A 21,108-nucleotide genomic window follows, 5' to 3' on the forward strand; every position below is an offset into this window, starting at 1 on the left:
TACCGGTATTATTTTTGACTTTGTTTTGAAATGCACCTCTAGTCATTATTGCCCTTTAAGTGCTTGCGTGTCTTTATATGTCTATTGCTTGTTGCCGAAGGCTATCTACTGTTCTGTGTAATATCCAGGTTCCATAAACAAGTATCCATGTGCCAAGATTAATCACAAAGGTTCTGTAATGGCTTATCCTCTGTGAATGGCAGCTTTTTATCTCACACCCATGGGAACTGTATCTTAGCAGAAAAACATTGATAGAATAAAAGATAGGAATTATGCTTAAGATAAAATAAGGCTTTTCATTCTAAGATAATTCTAATCTAGAGTAACTAACTTTGTACTGAATTTTCTGCTTGAGTATGCAACATACAAATGAATCAGTTTCTAGAACACAAATGCTAGGAAATACAGAATGATACAGTATGATACATAAGTTGTATACATCTGGGCCCTTCGCACATAATCAATGTGTTTTGTGTATGGAAATGACAATGACGGTGAAATCATGTCATTATGGTTATCATGTATTACAGTACACTTCAATGTGATAAATGTTTCATGAATTCATTTCAACCTATTTTTATGTACTGTTTCATATTTTCAAACATGAGTCGGTGTAATTCCTTTTGGCCATGCATTTAGAGGCTACAAGGGGAGACGTTGTAAGCCTTTAACGGTGTGCAGAGATGAGGAACCTTAATTACCTTCCCTCCCATCTCCAGGTTCCATGGCTGCTCTTATTCTGCCAGACAATGCATCCTGCCTGACAATGCATCCTGCCTGGGTTCATCATCTACACATTGTCTGACCCCAATGAACCTGTTTACGAGCAGCCCATTAGGCCATTGGTTAACTAAGATTGCCCAATCACATCAATAGATCTTTGATTTGTGCCTTTGTCAGACATGTGCTCTTAAATGGACTTAGTTGGTAGTCAAATGTCCAGATGTAATCATCTGTTGTCTGTCAGTATGTGATCATCTTTACCCTGCACTTTGGGTTGTACTTTTCTGTGATCATCAATTGGAGTTGATATTATAATGATGGCTTAAATTGCTTTAAGGCAATTTGGCAGCTGTATAACAACAAACTGTGCCTTTGGAGGCATGTTTTAATCACTGATGTTTTTTTGTCATGAGTCTTGTTGCTTTCTGTTAAATTGGCCAGCTGCAAAGTCAAAATTGTCTATATTGTAAAAATTCATGAAATTAAAAATGTGCTTTTTGGTCTTAAGTTAAGGTTAGGCGTTAGGGTTAGCAGTGTGGTCAGGGTTAGGTTGTTATGAATTTGTGGCTGTGCCAGCTAGTGACCTCTCTGCAGAGCTGCCTATAGAACAAGATTCATGACAAAAAAACGTTAACCTGCATTTTAATCACACAGTCTCTTTGCCAGAGGAAGTTGTGTCATACTGATATTCACTTTGATGAGATGGTGGTGGCTTCATCTTATCATACCTATCATCTTCCGGTTTCTTTGTGTTCTCCTCTCTCAAATATTCCCTTTGATGATACTAACGGGAAAACCAGAGTCAAACAAGTGCACAATTCCACTTTCAAAGTTCTGTCTGACATTCTGACAATCCAGCTAATGAGTATCACAAACCTTTGTCTATGTTTCTTTCATCTCTTATTGGCATGTGTTTGGACGTTGTAGGGTTGTAGTTTGTCTTTGTTCACCTTTAAGGACCAATTGTTTATGTGATAGGACAACCTAATTAGTGAGCTATCCTGAACATTTTTCATTTTGATTTTCAAGTTATATGCACTTACATTGTTTTTTAAATGTGGTAACAAATCTATAGGAATGTTAATTTAGAGCAAATTACATAAATATTTGGTTTAAACATGTTTAAAGTAATGTGTTTCAAAAGTCACACTATCACAGTCACAGTACAATGAAGGGGCTCTGAATACAACATCAACTGAGTTTTCTGAAAATAATTGAGAGAGCTAAATGGAGAAAGAAAAACAAATGCAAATATAGCTGCAAGCAGCCATGTCGGCATTCAAGCTTTGGCCCCACAGCGCCACCGTCAGGACAAATTGGACACATCACCCTTGGATAAGCTACTTTTGAACTTCTTACCACGCTTGCCAAATATCAGAACTCAAAATCGAATATCAGAACTTAAAACCAAACAGATCATGCAATATGATTTTGATGGATTTTTGATTTTTTTTTTATGATGTTGACTACTTTAAAATGTCTTCTACACCAGAACCACTTGACCGATTGGCACCAAATGTGGTATATTGCATCTTTATACAACGGGTTAATGTTGATTGGTTAAAACCGAATTCCAGTCGGTGTCTATTCCACAAGTTATAACTGGCGAAATATATGACGTTAAAATGCCTATTTACTCTGTTCCATCTGACTGTGCAATCCACTGTCTCATCAGCCCAGCCAAACAATTTATAAACTTGATCTCCACTATAAAAAGCATCTAGACATTGTCTCACATTTCTTTTAGACTAACATTTAGTTTTCAACAGCGGAGATTTGTATAATCCTTGCTGTCTGTCTCTCCGACATTTGCAATATTGTTCCAAATAAATGTTACTAGAAAACAGCTTAAACAAATGCAAATGCGGCTACATTTCTGTTATTCTGGCTGTACTTTTTGACGTGACTGTAAGTTAGCGGTAGTTGGCTAGCTAGCAAGCAAGGGACAAGTATGTTGCCAGCCAGTATGGCAATGGAACATTTAGAATGAACGACTGGGTCATGTCCATAGAGAAAGAACAAAAAGACTGAACGACTGGGTCATGTCCATAGATACATAACAAAAAGACTGAACGACTGGGTCGCGTAAATAGATACAGAACAAATAGACTGAACGACTGGGTCGCATCTATCAACCGAACCGATAGAACGAACAACCAGCCAGCTTGGGTAGCAACCCTAGATTTGTGTCAGGACTATATCTTGTGGAAGGATGAAATAGTATGAATAAATTCATCCAAATAACGTTTTTAATGAAAATATGTCAATCATTATTTGAATATGTTGATAACTCGTTGTATAAAAGTGATAACGCCCTCAAAGCCGGTGTTTGGAGGACATTGGCACGGTTTGCCGGCCCGAGACGAAACACCGTGCCAATATATCCTCCAAACACCGGCTTCATGGGATATTATCACTTAAATAGACCCACACAATATTTTCCAAGTCTTTAGTTCAAACAACATGAGCTTGCATTAAGGGTTATTCCCGTGCAACAGCGCCGCCATGACGCCAAACAGAACCATGCTCTACAGGTTAGCTAGACTCACATTGCTTAGCATGTGTGCCAAATCCGCATGTGAGTCAAACAGAGATAGAAATATGTTCCTGCTATAGTGCACCATGTGGTGGATCTTATTGTTCTTGTATATGTTAAGTCTTGACAGGGATTCTGTTTCAGTACAAATAACTGTGTGATTTATGCATTTATGTGCCAGGTCACACCCACATGAATGTTTATTAGTCAGTAGCAGCTACAGTATGAATACCCTTCATCTACCCTGATTGAAGTGTATTTTAACAAGTGACGTCAATAGGGGATCATAGCTTTCACCTGGATTCACCTGGTCAGTTTATGCCATGGAAAGAGCAGGTGTTCATAATGTTTTGTATATCTGTTTGCCGCCGAACTGTCAAAATGAAGACCAGAATTGACGTGTTTCAATGAAAAAACATTTCTCATGAAAGTTACTCTTTAAGTGCCAGTGTCAGTACTTGTTATTTTTTTATTAAAATGTTGCTCTAATAAACAGTACTGGAGTAGATGGATTAACTGATGTACGTTAAGAATGTTGTGTTAATCAATGGCAAGCAGTGTAGATTAATTTACATAACAGATATATCCTCTCTGCATGAATACTTGCTTTCATAATTATCCAAGCACATCATTGGACATCTAAGCACATCATTGGACATTGAGAATTGTACATCATTCAGATAACAGTTTTACCCGACTGCTGAGAGAATCATTGCCTGCTGTGAAAGCCCTTGAGCCTCTCTCTGCTCTGCCTCCTGATGGGAGACATTATGAATGCAGAACATGATAACCTTACTGTGAAATTGTAATCAATTTGGCACAGATGGATTTTAGTCCTCTCTGTCCATACAGAACATTTTGAAGTCTTGTTATTGAGGAGATAAGAAGGCAGGGAGAAGCTAAACATTTGTCTCAGATACAATTTTCTCCACCTTTGATATTTTAATACACGTCTTCACAGTTTGGAAGCGTTTGCTTTCTCACCGTCTTTGACATCTTAATTGTATACACACTTTAGTTCAACTCAATTTGATTGATTGATTGATATCTTGATTGATTGCATGGCAATTCCCCTACATTAAATGGACAAGATAAGACAGTCATGGTAGTGTTGCACGAGCACAATGAAGCCTCGCGTTGTTTCACTGTAAAAGACGATGGACTGATTACTGTGGTCCTCACACCCTTTCTCTTGATTGGACTGTGCGTTCCCCCCTGCTGCGGCAGAGATCCAATACTGTATGTGATGAAGAAAGAACACGAGCGTAAAGACCAATCAACAGAAGCACCAGCTGCCATGTTAATGACAGTGCCTTGGCATGTTTGGTTGGAGAGATCTCTTCTCAAACAAACATTACCTCTAACATGTGCTCAGGCTCACGTAGGGATCCTGACCTGCTGCTACAGGAGAGAGGAGCAGACGCTAAGGGCTGTCTGATTTAAAAACACACACAGAGAAACACTGTTTTACTCTTCACTGGGACAGTGTACTGTGTTTATAGTGTGCAGAGGTATGCAAATACCTCCACCATTGAAATGTTTTGTGGTAATTGCTATCGTTTTAACTGTGAAATATTTCAATGTATTTTCATAAGTACAGTACCCAGTCAAAAGTTTGGACACCTACTCATTCAAGGGTATTTCTTTATTTTTACTATTTTCTACATTGTAGAATAACAGTGAAGACATCAAAACTATGAAATAACACATGGAATCATGTAGTAACCAAATAAGTGTTAAACAAATTAAAATATATTTTAGATTCTTCAAAGTTGCCACCCTTTGCCTTGACAGCTTTGCACACTCTTGGCATTTTCTCAACAAGCTCATAAGGAATTTGGACTCCTCAGACCAAAGGACAGATTTCCACCGGTCTAATGTCCGTTGCTCGTGTTTCTTGGCCCAAGCAAGTCTCTTCTTATTAGTGTCCTTTCGTAGTGGTTTCTTTGCAGCAATTCGACCATGAAGGCATGATTCACGTAGTCTCCTCTGAACAGGTTGAGGTTGAGATGTGTCTGTTACTTGAACTTTTAAGCATTTATTTGGGCTGCAATCTGAGATGCAGTTAACTAATGAACTTATCCTCTGCAGCAGAGGTAGCTCTGGGTCTTCCTTTCCTGTGGCGGTCCTCATTAGAGCCAGTTTCATCATAGCACTTGAAGAAACTTTCAAAGTTCTTGAAATTGTCTGTATTGACTGACCTTCATGTCTTAAAGTAATGATGGACTGTCATTTCTCTTTGCTTATTTGAACTGGTCTTTTACCAAATAGGGCTATCTTCTGTATACCACCCCTACCTTGCCACAACACAACTGATTGTCTCAAACGCATTAAGAAGGAAATATTAACTTTTAACAAGGCACACCTGTTAAATTAAATGCATTCCAGGTGACTACCTCATGAAGCTGGTTGAGAGAATGCCAAGAGTGTGCAAAGCTGTCAAGGCAAATGGTGGCTACTGTCACGTTTGTTGTACGAATGAGACCAAGGCGCAGTGTGTGTATCGTTCCACATTTTATATTAACTGTGAAACTATGCAATAAATACAAATAAACTACTAAACAAAACAAACCGTGACGAAGAGGTGCAACATACACTAACTCAAAATATAATTTCCCGCAAACCCAGGTGGGAAAAACAACTACTTAAATATGATCCCCAATTAGAGACAATGACCAGCTGCCTGTAATTGGAGATCATCCCAAAAAACCAACATAGAAAAACAGAAACTAGAACCACACAACATAGAACATTTAAACTAGACAAAACCCCTGTCACACCCTGACCTACTCTACCATAGAAAATAAAAGCTTTCTATGGTCAGGACGTGACAGTACCCCCCCCCCCCCCCAAAAGTGCGGACTCCGAACGCAAAACCTGAAACAACAAAAAAACAGGGAGGGTTAGGGTGGGTGTCTAATGTCGGTGGCGGCTCTGGTGCAGGACGAAGAACCCTCTCATCCTGCTTATCCACCAGCATAGGAGGCGGCTCCGGTTCGGGGCATAGCCTCCGCTCCGCCCGCTGATCCCTCCGCTTTTGTGTCACCGGACCGTGGATCATCGCCGAAGGACCCGGACCGTGGATCATCACTGGAGGCTCTGAACTGCAGACCGTCGCTGGACGCTCCGCGCCGGGGACCGTCGCTGGAGGCTCCGTGCCATGGATCGTCACTGGAGGCTTCTTACGTGGAGCCCGAACAGGTCTCAGACTGGGGAGACGCACTGGAGGTCTGGAGCGTAGGGCTGGCACAACCCGCCCTGGCTGGATGCCCATTTTAGCTTGGTGAGTGTGGAGAGCTGGCACGGGATGCACTGGGCTATGAAGGCGCACTGAAGGCATAGTGCGTAGAGCCAGCGCAGAACACACTGGACCGTGGAGGTGCACCGGTGGTCTAGAGCACAGTGCTGGCACAACGCGTCCTGGCTGGATCCCCCCGTAGCTCGGCAAGTGCGGGGAGTTGGAACAGGCCGCACTGGGTTGTGCTGGCGAACTAGGGGTACTGTGCGTAGAGCTGACGCAGGATAACCTGGGCCAAGGAGACGCACTGGAGACCAGGAACGCTGAGCCGGCACAATCCTTCCTGGCAACTGCGGGGAGCTTGCACTGAGCGCACCGGGCCGTGGCTGCGCACTGGAGCCACCGTGTGCATCAACGCATAACACGGTGCCTGACCAGTCATATGCTCCCCACGGTAAGCACGGGGAGTTGGCTCAGGTCAGAACCCTGACTTAGCCAATCTCCCCATGTGCCCCCTCCCCCCAAAAAAATGCCTCTCGTGCTTGCCTTGATGGTATAATGCCTCGTAATTTCGCCGTGCTGCTCTCGCTGCTTCAATCTCCTCCTTCGGACGGCGATACTCCTCAGCCTGCCTCCAGGGTCCTTTCCCATCCAGGATTTCCTCCCATGTCCAACTCGTCTTCCCCGTAAACGCACGCTGCTTGGTCTTTTTGTGGTGGGAGATTCTGTCACGTTCGTTGAACGAATGAGACCAAGGCGCAGCGTGTGTATCATTGCACATTTTAGATTAACTGTGAAACTATGCAAGAAATACAAATAAACTACTAAACAAAACAACAAACCGTGACGAAGAGGTGCAACATACACTAACTCAAAATATAATCTCCCACAAACCTAGGTGGGAAAAACAACTACTTAAATATGATCCCCAATTAGAGACAACGATGACCAGCTGCCTCTAATTGGAGATCATCCCCCCCAAAAAAACAGAAAAACAGAAACTAGAACCACACAACATAGAACATTTAAACTAGACAAAACCGCTGTCACACCCTGACCTACTCTACCATAGAAAATAAAAGCTTTCTATGGTCAGGACGTGACAGCAACTTTGAACAAACTCAAATATATTTTCATTTGTTTAACACTTTTTTGGTTACTACATGATTCTATATGTGTTATTTCATAGTGTTGATGTCTTCCATATTATTCTACAATGTAGAAAAATATAAAAAATAAAGAAAACCCCAGGAATGAGTAGGTGTCCAAACTTTTGACTGGTACTGTACATAAAATAACATCTTTTGTTGTTTTATTAAGAGTGGGTGATATTGCCAAAATATCATATCATTGCATGATATATATTTTTTAATTGATGGTATTTAAAAGTATTTAATGCTTTTGAATAATAAAAGTTCTAAATATGCTTCATGAGTAATTCTGTTTCCTAGTTTCAGTGCCTCTGCAGGCAGGCTGCCCTCTAAAGTGATGATGGTGCAATGCAGACAGAACATGCTTTCCATTCGTTCCTGTAACCTCCTCTACACGTAGGCCTTATGATTTTGCTTGCTCTGGTGCCCAGAGAAGTGACATGATTCTGTATATCCCTAGTTGATATTGGCTGCTAATATGAATGACTTCCAGCTCCAAATGCATCTTATTTCTGTAGCCTATCTTATATTTTGAAAATGTGTAACCATTTATGGCTGTAGTTACAGGCTACATTTACACAGGGTTTGTGAGGACATGTTCACATGTGCGGGGGTTGCGAGTTTTGTACCACTCCTTTTTCGGGGTCGCGGGTCAAAAAGTTTGCACACCTCTGGGATACATGATAGTGGCAACAAATGGAATTGGGTTAGATATAGTCATGACATGTTAGTGTTTCTTAAAATTGTATATTTTTACTGGAATTCTGTTGGTCATTACAGTTCAAAATAGTTTAGCGAAATACTTTAAAACAGAGTAAACTGTAAAAACGGACCTTACACACACACATGTCACATTTAACAAACCAAACATGGAAATACCTTTATGGAAGGTCAAGTAAAAATACAAACCGGTCCATCCATATATATATTAAAAGCCCAGCCCAACTTCAGAGTTGAACCTTAATTAAAGGGCGGCTGCACTTCCTGAGTTGCGTTGTTTTAGATTTGGTTCATGAAAGCCTTGTTCACATTGGCAGTTAGATGTGAATCAAATCCATTTTTTTTTCATATCTGATTCGAATCTGTTAATTTTTCCTGCAGTCTAAACAGCCCAAAAGCACATGGAATCAGATATCTCAAGCCACCTTTCAGATACAAATTCGATTCCTGGGCATGTGACTTGTGTCTAAATGGTGAAATCTGATTTATTTTTTCACTCAAGTGGTTTTTAGACTGTTGTTTGGCATATCTTGTTGCTTGCTAGCATCTCCCCAGTGGCCATACAACATGATTAAGATGTCTTTTACTGGTTGAAATCTGGTCGGTATGTCAGTTGTGTTTTTTGCTGAAGTCTGATTGAACTACTGACCAGTTATCTAAATGCTACTCAATTAATAGACACCAATCTATATAAACATGTGCATAGTGTTTGTGGGCCATGCACCCATTGCATATAAGATACTAGAACCATTAAAATGATTCAAATGGGAGTAATGTTATCTTTCAGTAGGATTTGCATGATTCAGCTTAGCACACTTGGCAAACAGCTGGCAGAGCACAGCAAAGTGAGTTAGGACGGGGGGACGGGGGGGGGGGGTGGGACAGGGATGGGGGCATTTGAGGCTTTTATTCGGCAGGTGACGTGATATAGAAATGTGAAATATTTCACCTCCAAGTAAAATGTGGGACAGTCTCTGCGGTCCTATAGTTATCAGAGATGGTCCATAATTTAGAGAATTTCCTATGCTATAAGTGCTTTTGCTACAGGCCATGGCAGTGTTTTCGTAGTTGCAGTCCACCCAATTGAAAAGTGCACATTCACTTTCATAACATTTGTTCTAGGTTAACAGCATGTAAGATAAACATGCACAATAATACAGGATACCTTTACAAAATGCACTGCTGTTAAAATGCAGTAAAACTGCAGTACAATAAAGTGGTTGTTTTTATGAATGATATCTGGTATCTTTCTGTCTCTGCATCTCTTTGTAATCCATCTTAAATAGCTAGTCTATGTTAGCTAATTGCATGTTTTTTTTGTTCTCCCCAATTGGTAGTAGTTACTGTCTTGTCTCATCACTGCAACTCCTGTACGGACTCGGGAGAGGCGAAGGTCGAGAGCCATGCGTCCTCCGAAACACAACCCAACCTAGCCGCACTGCACCCGCACTGCACCCGCACTGCACCCGCACTGCACCCGCACTGCACCCGCACCAATGTGTCGGAGGAAACACCGTACACCTGGCGACCTGGTCAGCGTACACTGCGCCCGGCCCGCCACAGGAGTCACTAGTGCGCGATGAGACAAGGATATCCCTGCTGGCCAAACCCTCCCTAACCCAGACGACGCTGGGCCAATTGTGCGTCGCCCACTGGACCTCCCTGTCGCGGCCGGCTGCGACAGAGCCTGGGCTCGAACACAGAGTCTCTGGTGGCACAGCTAGCACTGCGATGCAGTGCCTTAGACCACTGCGCCACCCGGGAGGCCAGCTAATTGCGCTGCACATTTTATTTTCTTCCACTGAATGCTGTTCAGACTTTAACAAATAGGTGTCACGTTGTCTCATGATTGGAGACAGGCACAGGAATACGTAATAGGGGTTTTTATTTTCTCCACCCAAACAAAAGAGCGAGGTGTAAACCTCTAAATAATACACGGGACGAGACCCGTAAAACAAGTGCACGTAACATGGAAGCCGATACACCAGCACAGGTACTCACTGGACCAACGGACATGGTAACAATAACCGACAAGGACAATGGGGAACAGAGGGCACATGTATAACATACTAATCAGGGGGAATGGGAACCAGGTGACAAGACAATCCGGGGTTGGTGGTAATGAATCCAGTTCAGTGACACCTAGAAGGCCGGTGACGTAGACCTCCGGAGCTGGTGAACAGAATGGGCAGCAGTAGAGGGGATCCGTGACAGTAGGCGATGTATTTTATTTCAATATCCTACTGCAGTCCACCAGGATTTACAAAACACAATTTTTAATCGCATTTATTTCCATCAATAATTAGTCCAAAATTATTGCACCTGAATTAGACCCTGAAAATATAGCAATATTTTTGTTGTCAGTAATATCTAACCTCGTCCCCAGGCTAATTGCTACCCCATATATCAACAGAGAGATCCGGCTGGTGGATGAGAGTACCTGCTATGTGTAACTAGACCAGGAAAAAGGGCCCTTCAAGTCAGCCTATTCAGTCATACAGTGGGATTCCCTGCAGCCCTAATGCATGAATAAAACATTCCAGGACAAAGTGGGTAACGTAATTATCATCTTTTCCATTTCCCACTACATCAGCCCATTCCTTCCGTACAGTGGGGATCACCTACACAGCATATCATCTCCATGTCCTGTCACTGGCTACGGTCCAATACACATTGTAGTATTCTAGTATGCACATTGGAACAGCTGTGGCTAGCCAAAAAGGCCTTGTTTTGAAAGCTGGATCATCTTATCTTTTGAGGCTTTAAAAGTATTACACTATGATTTTGAACTTTCAAAGCAACTGGGAAACGTCCATGGCAGGCATTGTCACCTTAGCTTGCTACATAACTTCTGAGTGATAGGAAGCACCACCACCACCAATTAGCCTGATTATACCCTAATTGGAGACAAAAATACAATCTCTGACCTGCCCTTCTATACAGAGCATACTGCTGCTTGGTATTCTGCAGCATGTAGGCACTTTGGCCATGTCAGAAAGAGTGGAATCACTAATGGTCGATAGATCTTGGTATTTAATGAACAGGAGCCTTATAATCGACTCTTCGCCATTAACACCTACAACAATGGCACCGTAATGATTCATGGCCAAGAAGCTGCACTTATCCTATTCACATGAGTTTCCATCACTGAAAGAGCTAGCAGACACCTTGAAAGAGAATGACACTAGCTGCTACACTTCAATCAGAATATAGACCTAATGAGAAATCAGTTAATTCCAAAAGTCTCCTCACCCTCATATCTAACCAAGCCACCCTAGCAGAGATGTCCCAACTGTCCCAGGCTTTAGGGAGCATCTCCCTACTGGAGGTAGAGGGGACAGTTCTGAGGCAGGAAAAGGAGGAGCTGAGAGGGAAACTGGCAACGGTCGAGAGCATCATAAGGAAAGAGGTAGCTGACATCAGGGAGGAGCTGTCATAGAATTGCAACAACACAGAGACAGCCCCATCCACACTGTAACATGCTGACCAGAGCGGCTCCGTGCACGTGTCTCCGTGCGCCATCGTGCTCGTGTTGATTTTGTCTATCCCCATCAGATGTGTTCGTGACACGCAGGTTGAAATACCACAACCAACTGTGAACCAACTTATATTCATTTTGGAACACGAACAAAACATTCATGGACATTTAGCTAGCTTGTTGTTGCTAGCTAATTTGTCCTGGAAAATAAACATTGGGTTCTTATTTTACCTGAAATGCATATTTTTTATTTTTTTATTTAACCACCTTTATTTAAGCAGGTAGGCCAGTTGAGAACAAGTACTCATTTACAGCTGTGACCTGGCAAAAGTAAAGCAAAGCAGTGCGACAGAGTTACACTTGGAATAAGCAAACGTACAGTCAATAACAGAATAGAAAAATCTATATACAGTGTGTGCAAATGTAGTAAGATTAGAGAGGTAAGGCAATAAATAGGCCATAGTGGCAAAATAATTACAATTTAGCATTAACACTGGAGTGAGAGATGTGCAGAAGATGATGTCCAAGTAGAGATAGTGGGGTGCAAAGGAGCAAAAAATAAATAACAATATAGGGATTAGGTAGTTGGGTGGGCTATTTACAGATGGGCTGTGTACAGGTGCAATGATTGGTAAGCTGCTCTGACAGCTGATGCTTAAAAAGTTAGTGAGAGAGATATAAGTCTCCAGCTTCAGTGATTTTTGCAATTCGCTCCAGTCATTGGCAGCAGAGAACTGGAAGGAAAGGTGGCCAAACATGGAGTTGGCTTTGGGGATGATCAGTGAAATATACCTGCTGGAGCGCGTGCTACGGGTGGGTGTTTTTATGGTGACCAGTGAGCTGAGATAAGGTGGGGCATTACCTAGCAAAGACTTATAGATGACGTGGAGCCAGTGGGTTTGGCAACGAATATGAAGCGAGGGCCAGCCAATGGGATCATACAGGTCGCAGTGGTGGGTAGTATATGGGGCTTTGGTGACAAAACGGATGGCACTGTGATAGACTACATCCAATTTGCAGACTAGAATGTTGTAGGCTATTTTGTAAATGACATCTCCGAAGTCAAGGATCGGTAGGATAGTCTGTTTTACGAGGGTATGTTTAGCAGCAAAAGTAAAGGAGGCTTTGTTGCGAAATAGGAAGCCGATTCTAGATTTAATTTTGGATTAGAGATGCATAATGTGAGTCTGGAGAGTTTACAGTCTAACCAGACACCTAGGTATTTGTAGTTGTCCACATATTCTAAGTCAGAACCGTCCAGAGTAGTGATGCTAGACGGGTGGGTGCAGGCAGCGATCGTTTGAAGAGCATGCATCTAGTTTTACTTGCATTTAAGAGCAGTTGGAGGCAGTGTTGTATAGCATTAAAGCCCATCTGGAGGTTTGTTAACAGTGTCCAAAGGGCCAGAAGTATACAGAATGGTGTCGTCTGCTACAACACAGAAACATCATATGGACCTTTGTGTAATTTTTACCCATCTTGAGGCATACAAAAAGTGTGTGTTCACTACTCGATAAAAAAAGGGAAACCTAGTTTGTTTTTCCCCTCATTCATTCCTCTTCTTCTGTGGATTTTTTATGGAGGTTGGCATTCAACTTTAAGGTGCATTACCGCCACCAACTGGACTGGAGTGTTGACCTCGTTCATCTTTAAAGCACCCACGTAGGTATATGCTCTTTAAATCCAATGAGGATATGGGAGAAGCAGTTTGGATGAAATTAATGAGTAACGTATGTGTACATTTATTTTGCCACGCTCACGCACCCAACGCGGGCTGTCTGGTCAGCATGTAAGAGAACAAATGGAGCCTACCACAACCCTCACTGGCAGTACCACTGCTTCTCATAGTGAACTATGACCCAGTACAACTCCTCCTCCCACACCTGCACTGACTAGACCTCCCCAAGATCCTCACATCCCAGCCCCAGAGCACCAGTGCCAGCAGAGCCATTCTGGGAAACTGCTATTTCCTGGCATTTCCATCAGAAAGCAAGTGCCTTGAAAAGTCTGTCAAGCAACAAATTAAATGGGGCCAAAGATATTATAATTCACACAGGTACTAATGATTTGATGGCAATGGTAGGACATGTAGCCCCTGCAATGCAGCAAGTGGCAGCCAGAGCTGCAGAAAGATTTCCTAACACCAAAATCACTGTCCACCCTATTGCCACATGGCGATGTGCCCTTCCACATTATTCAGAGCAAGAGCTGTCTAGAGGCTTTGCTCTCTTGAACAATGTTTACCTAGCCAGCTCCACCCTACACCATCGGGCCCTATCCAGAAGAGGCCAGCTCCACCCTACACCATCGGGCCCCATCCAGAAGAGGCCAGCTCCACCCTACACCAGCAGGCCCTATCCAGAGAGGCCAGCTCCACCCTACACCAGCAGGCCCTATCCAGAGAGGCCAGCTCCACCCTACACCATCAGGCCCCATCCAGAAGAGGCCAGCTCCACCCTACACCAGCAGGCCCTATCCAGAGAGGCCAGCTCCACCCTACACCAGCAGGCCCTATCCAGAGAGGCCCAGCTCCACCCTATACCATCGGGCCCCATCCAGAAGAGGCCCAGCTCCACCCTACACCAGCAGGCCCTATCCAGAGAGGCCCAGCTCCACCCCCTCCCATGCTAACAGGACAACACCCCAATCAGAAGAAACCAACAGTCCAGCAAGACAGCTATGTAGAAGTGGCATGAATAGAGCACCCTACTGCAGCCGAGCTAAACCAGATAAGGCATCTGCTGAACATAATCTGAAAAAAAAAATCTGTTATTATCAGAAATAGAATGATTAGAAATACAACCTATTTAGATTAAGAGTTCAGTTTTATATAAGCTACCTAGGAAAGGGTTAAAGTTACAGTAGCTCATATAAATATACAGTATGTAGATTCAGAAACAAAATTCATCAGATTAGTAATTTGCTAATCTTAGATCAAATTCATATATTACCCATTACTGAGACTCACTTAGACAGCACCTTTGATGGTACAGCAACAGGAATACAAGGATATAACATCTATAGAAAAGACAGGAATGTCTGCAGGGGAGGTGTTGCTGTATATATATATATATATATAAATATATACACACACACACACACACACAGTTTAAGTCGGAAGTTTAAATACACTATGGCTGGAGTCATTAAAACTCGTTTTTCAACCACTCCACAAATTTCTTGTTAACAAACTATAGTTTTGGCAAGTCGGTTAGGACATCTACTGTGTGCATGACACAAGTAATTCTTCCAACGATTGTTTACAGACAGGTTATTTCACTTATAATTCACTGTATCACAATTCCAGTGGGTCAGAAGTTTACATGCACTAAGTTGACTGTGCCTTTAAACAGCTTGGAAAATTCCAGAAAATTATGTCATGGCTTTAGAAGCTTCTGATAGGCTAATTGATATAATTTGAGTCAATTGGAAGTGTACCTGTGGATTTGCTTGACATCATGGGAAAATCAAAAGAAATCAGCCAAGACCTCAGAAAAAGAATTGTAGACCTCTATAAGTCTGGTTCATCCTTGGGAGCAATTTCCAAACACCTGAAGGTACCACGTTCATCTGTACAAACCATAGTACGCAAGTACAAACACCATGGGACCACACAGCCGTCATACCGCTCTGGAAGGAGACGCGTTCTGTCTCCTAGAGATGAATCTACTTTGGTGCGAAAGTGCAAATCAATCCCAGAACAACAGCAAAGGACCTTGTGAAGACACTGGAGAAAACCGGTACAAAAGTATCTATATCCACAGTAAAATGAGTCCTATATCGACATAACCTGAAAGGCCGCTCAGCAAGGAAGAAGCCACCGCTCCAAAACCGCCATTAAAAAAGCCAGACTACCCTTTGCAACTTGACATGGGGACAAAGATCATACTTTTTGGAGAAATTTCCTCTGGTCTGATGAAACAAAAATAGAACTGTTTGGCCATAATGATCATTATTATGTTTGGATGAAAAAGAGGGAGGCTTGCAAGCCGAAGACCACCATCCCAACCGTGAAGCACGGGGGTGGCAGCATCATGTTGTTGGGGTGCTTGCTGCAGGAGGGACTGGTGCATTTCACAAAATAGATGGCATCATGAGGTAGGAAAATTATGTGGATATATTGAAGCAACATCTCAAGACATCAGTCAGGAAGTTAAAACTTGGTCGCAAATGGGTCTTCCAAATGGACAATGACCCCAAGCATACTTCCAAAGTTGTGGCAAAATGGCTTAAGGACAACAAAGTCAAGGTATTGGCGTGGCCATCGCAAAGCCCTGACCTCAAAATAACATTTGTGGGCAGAACTGAAAAAGTGTGTGCGAGCAACACACCTGACTCAGTTACACCAGCTCTGTCAGGAGGAATGAGACAAAATTCACCCAACTTATTGTGGGAAGCTTGTGGAAGGCTCCCCAAAAGGTTTGATCCAAGTTAAACAATTTAAAGGCAATGCTACCAAATACTAATTGAGTGTATGTAAACTTCTGACCCACTGGGAATGTGATGAAAGAAATGAAAACTGAAATAAATCATTCTCTCTACTATTATTCTGACATTTCACATTCTTAAAATAAAAAGGTGATCCTAATTGCCCTAAGACAGGGAATTTTTACTAGGATTAAATATCAGGAATTGTGAAAACTGAGTTTAAATGTATTTGGCTAATGTGCTTGTAAACTTCCGACTTCAACTATATATATTCAGAGCCATATTCATGTAAAGCTCTCAGGGTCTCATGACAAATTAAGTAGAAGTGCTGTGGTTGCAGGTTCACCTGCCTCATCTTTTAGACAGCTACTATATGCCATGAAGTGCAAACTGTCTCTGATGCTAACAGAGACATTTATTTTCTTGGTGACCAGAACATTGACTAGTTATGATCTAGTTGTCCTCTCAAGAGGATGCTTCTTACTGTGACTAATACCTGTAACATGACCCAGGTTATCACTCAACCAACTAGAGGGTATACCAAAAGTGTTGGATCTGTGACATCCACTTGTGTTCATTATATCTTCACCAATGCTGCAGATCTTTGCTCCAAAGCAATATCAGTTCCTATTGGCTGTAGTGACCATAACATTGTGGCAATAACAAGGAAAGCCAAAGTACCAAAGGCAGGGCCTAAAGTTATTTACACTCCATTCGGAAAGTATTCAGTCCCCTTCCCTTTTTCAACATTTTGTTACATTACAGGCTTATTCTACAATGGATTAAATTATTTTCCCTCATCAATCAACACACAATAACCTATAATGACAAAGCGAAAACAGGTTAACATTCACAAATATATAAAAAATAAAACAGAAATACCTTATTTACAAATGACGTGGTGAGGTTGGACCCAGGTGCAGAGAAGAGATCAGATGAGGATTCAGTGATTAAGGATAAACATAATACTTTACTGAGAAACAGTAGCCGCAGGATCACAATACACCAAAAAACCACCACCACCACCATATTGTTATTCGAATTTTTTTTTTAAATCTAATATCATATGTTGTTCTTGTCTATTACTGTTATGTACTTTGTCATGTATTTGTATGTTTTATGTGGACCCCAGGAAGAGTAGCTGCTAAACTAAATAAACTAAACTAAACACCACTGTGCACACATCTGTCATTACTATGACAACTAGCGTAGCCAGGTCAACAAAAATTAGATTTTTCAAACGCACTGTTTGAACAGTCAGTATTCCAAAACGGATTTGAAAAACAAACCTGATTTGAGTATTAAGGCCTGCAGTGTGAACAAGGCTTAAGAAATGCTAGCAACCTTGACTAAATTCAAACGTGATTTGGTTTTAGGATGTGGTTTGATGTCGATGTCTCTTCTGTGTGTTTGCAAGGGGAAAGAGTTAGCCAAATGATTTCGCCAATGAGCTTCAGCCGGCTAGTGCGCGCCCAGGGTTGAGAAGCTTACTTTCAAAATGTAATCTGTTACGATTACTAGTTACCTGACCAAAATTGTAATCAGTAACATATCTTTTGGATTACCCAAACTCTGTAACGTAATCATATTACTTTCAGTTACTTTTAGATTACTTTCCCCCTAAGAAGCATTAGAAGAAGAAAAACATTACTATTACCAATTGAACAACATATATTACAAGATAAATCAATGTTAGAGTTTACATAGGTGACCATAAATGGATGTTGCATTTTACTTTATGGGTTGGTTTTATGTAGGTTTCTTCTAACCCATTGCTTTCTACTTCAATACAGATAATAATAATATTAGGTTATATCTTTACATTAAAAATCAAAGTCTGTCAGATTTCTAGTCATTCTAATTAATTGAATACCACTTGATCTTCAAGAATAGGACTTGTAAATATGGAGAAAAAAAATATCTGAGCATAACTGGCTGTAATTGGAAGTCCTATAAGGTGGCGCACAATTGTCCCAGCGTTGTTAGGGGAGGGGATAGGACGTCATTGTAAATAAGAATTTGTTCTTAACTGACTATAGAATAACTATCTTCAAAGTAATGACTCGGGACGTCGGGTTTGAAACTAAAGCTTCTTTTAGTAATAATATTTGTTCACGTTACATTTAACAACTTTAGATTCTACAAAACAATAAAAGTAAGTTGCTAGCGAAAAGTCAGGATAATCACTTGTCATTACATAACTGGCGCGAACTCTCTCTCCAGTCGCAAGGCATTCTGGAACTTGCAGTCAAAAGCGTAATTCAATACTAACCAATACAACAAAATATGTATGTAGAAAATATCTTTAGATACAGCTCAATGAATTAACTTAAACATTTACTCTGTAACACATTAAAGTTACAACATCCCCCCCCCCCGATGAACAACTGTGTTCATCTAAACCTCTAGGCAGTATATCAACTGTATAGGTCTCTTCAACAGTCCCTGAAACAGTACGAACTGAACGTGACCTAACTAGGCCATCTCGGCCTGGAAACAGTTCCTCAATATTTCCTAGTTTCCAGGTTTGCCTGGGTGTGTTATCTTCTCCAATGAGTACAACGTCACCCGCTTTCAGTGGGGTAGGCTGTGGTGTGTCACAGCGGTGTGCTGACTTTAGATCCAGCAAGTAGTCTCTTCGCCAGCTGTTCCAGAAGCTGGTCACAAGTCTCTGCCTGTACTTCCATCTGCGTGTCATTTCCTCCTTGTTTAGCGTTGGGTGTTGAGTGTCAGCTGGAAATGGCTTTGGAGGCAAAGAGGTTATTCTTTTACCCACCAGGAAGTGTGCTGGGGTCAGGAGTTGTGGTTTATCCACTTCATTGTGCACGAAGGTCAGAGGCCTAGAATTTAGGATAGCTTCAACCTCTGTCAGGACTGTGCACATCTCTTCAAAGTTGAGTGAAGCTCTCCCAAGAACATTTCGTAGGCATGTTTTCACTGACCTGACGAGTCTTTCCCAGAATCCGCCCCACCAGGCTGCTCGCTCGGCGATGAACCTCCAGGTGATGCCCCTTTCTGAGAAGAACGCCAAGAGTTGGGGCTCTTCGATTGCCTTCCACAGCTCTCTTGAACGTTTTTGCATTGTCTGAGTAGATTACCTTGTATAATCCTCTCCTTGAGATAAATATTTTTAGAGCTAACAGGAATGTCTCTGTTGACTGATCTGAGACCAGTTCCAAATGCACTGCTATGATTACAGCACAAGTGAACAGTGCAATGTATGACTTCTTCACAGAACCATTTTCTTTCACATAGAGCGGTCCTGCAAAATCCACACCTGTGACTTCGAATGGTGGGGATTCAGTTATTCTGTCTTTTGGTAAAGGCGCAGTGACCTGCTGTCCGGCCCTTGCCTTGAATCTCTTGCACACTATACATCTTGCCACTGTGCTCTTGACTAGCTGCCTAGCACGCAAGATCCAGTATCGCTCTCTGATTTGTACTAGAGTGTCTCTTGCTCCAGAATGCATCACCTTCTCATGGTGGTACTGTATCAGCATTTCTGAGTATCTGTACTTGTTGGGCAGAACCCATGGGTGCTGCTATCTGAATGTGAAGTTGGACTGTTGCAGTCTTCTTCCAACACTGAGTAGTTCGTGTTCGTCCAAGAACGGTTTCAGTTCTCTGATTTTACAGTCATTGTTTAGGCCTTTTCCTGCCTTCAGTAGTTTGATCTCCTGTCCGAAACTCTGTTGTTGTGTTACCTTAATCCAGTACTTTTCTGCATCGAACAGTTCGTCAGCAGTCAGTTCACCTTCCATCTTTATGTTTGTACGAGCATTGGCTATGAATCTCTTTATCCAGGCGGTGACTCTGAACACTCTTTTCAGTTTGCTGTACCTTTCAAACTCCAACACAGGTTCAGTGATGTCTGTGCTGTTTGCTGCGAGTTGTACAGTAACCTGGAAACTGGACTTGAGTTCTGTATTTACCTCTTCTGGAACCTTGTTATCATCAGTCTCCTCGGACTGATTGGGTGATCTCAGAATTCTGGGTCCATTCCACCATAGCTCGCTCTGTGTCACGTTTCGAACAGGTTGTCCTCTTGTAGGGAGGTCGGCTGGATTAGTTTTCCCTTCAATATGTGACCATGACTCTGGATTGGTCAAGGACTGGATCTCCGTCACTCTGTTTGCGACAAACTGTTTCCATTTCTGAGCTGAGCTGCAAATCCAATGCAGCACGATCATCGAGTCTGTCCACATTTTGATTCGTTTTTCTTCCATTTTCAGTGTGGTCATCAGATTGTTTGCTAGTCTCGCTCCAATCACAGCTCCCATGAGTTCCAGGCGTGGCAGCGTCATTTTCTTGAGTGGGGCTACCCTGGACTTGGATGCGACTAGACTTGTTGTTTCCCGGTCTTGTGATTCACCTTGCAAGTAAGCTACTGCACTGTAAGCCCTTTGCATCACAGAACACGTGTAGTTTCAGGGTGTGGCTGTTCTGTGGCCGCATGTCTGTTCTGTACCACCTTGGTATGGTGAGCTGGTGTAACTGGGGTAGTTCTGAACACCACAGTTGCCATTCTCGTGTCAGATCAGGTGGTAATTCTTCGTCCTAGCTGAGTCCCCTCTCCCACATTTCCTGGAACATGCACTTGATCCTGATGGTGAAGGGGGTCAGGAAACCAAGAGGGTCGAAGATACGTGCAGACGACTGCAGAACACTTCTCTTTGTGTTTTCCTTTTGCTTTAGAATGCTCAGTAGCTGCCTGAGGTCAAACACAAAGTCATCTGTTTCCAGTCTCCATACTAAACCTAAAACCTTCAGCACTACTCCTTGTGTTTCTAGCGTCAACGGGTGGTCAGTTGTCGTACTCTCCTCCCATTTTGTT

At 42.3% G+C, this 21,108-nt stretch overlaps 2 protein-coding genes and 1 pseudogene across 2 annotated transcripts in view; 2 read left to right on the top strand and 1 right to left on the bottom strand.

The window, feature by feature from the left end:
- LOC106581709 (uncharacterized) overlaps positions 1-14,477 on the top strand; it is a 123,926-nt gene extending 109,449 nt beyond the window's left edge. The window contains exon 8 of the mRNA XM_082967291.1: positions 14,129-14,477. Coding sequence (XP_082823417.1) covers positions 14,129-14,477 — 349 coding nt within the window. The remainder of the gene's footprint in view (positions 1-14,128) is intronic.
- Positions 1-21,108, top strand: part of b3galt1b (beta-1,3-galactosyltransferase 1b) — a 125,919-nt gene that overhangs the window by 62,027 nt on the left and 42,784 nt on the right. The window lies entirely within an intron of this gene.
- On the bottom strand, positions 18,378-19,774 carry LOC145862554 (uncharacterized; annotated as a pseudogene).

The sequence above is a fragment of the Salmo salar genome, chromosome 21, assembly GCF_965601325.2.
Source record: "Salmo salar chromosome 21, fSalSal1, whole genome shotgun sequence".
In the NCBI taxonomy this organism is placed as follows: Eukaryota; Metazoa; Chordata; class Actinopteri; order Salmoniformes; family Salmonidae; genus Salmo; species Salmo salar.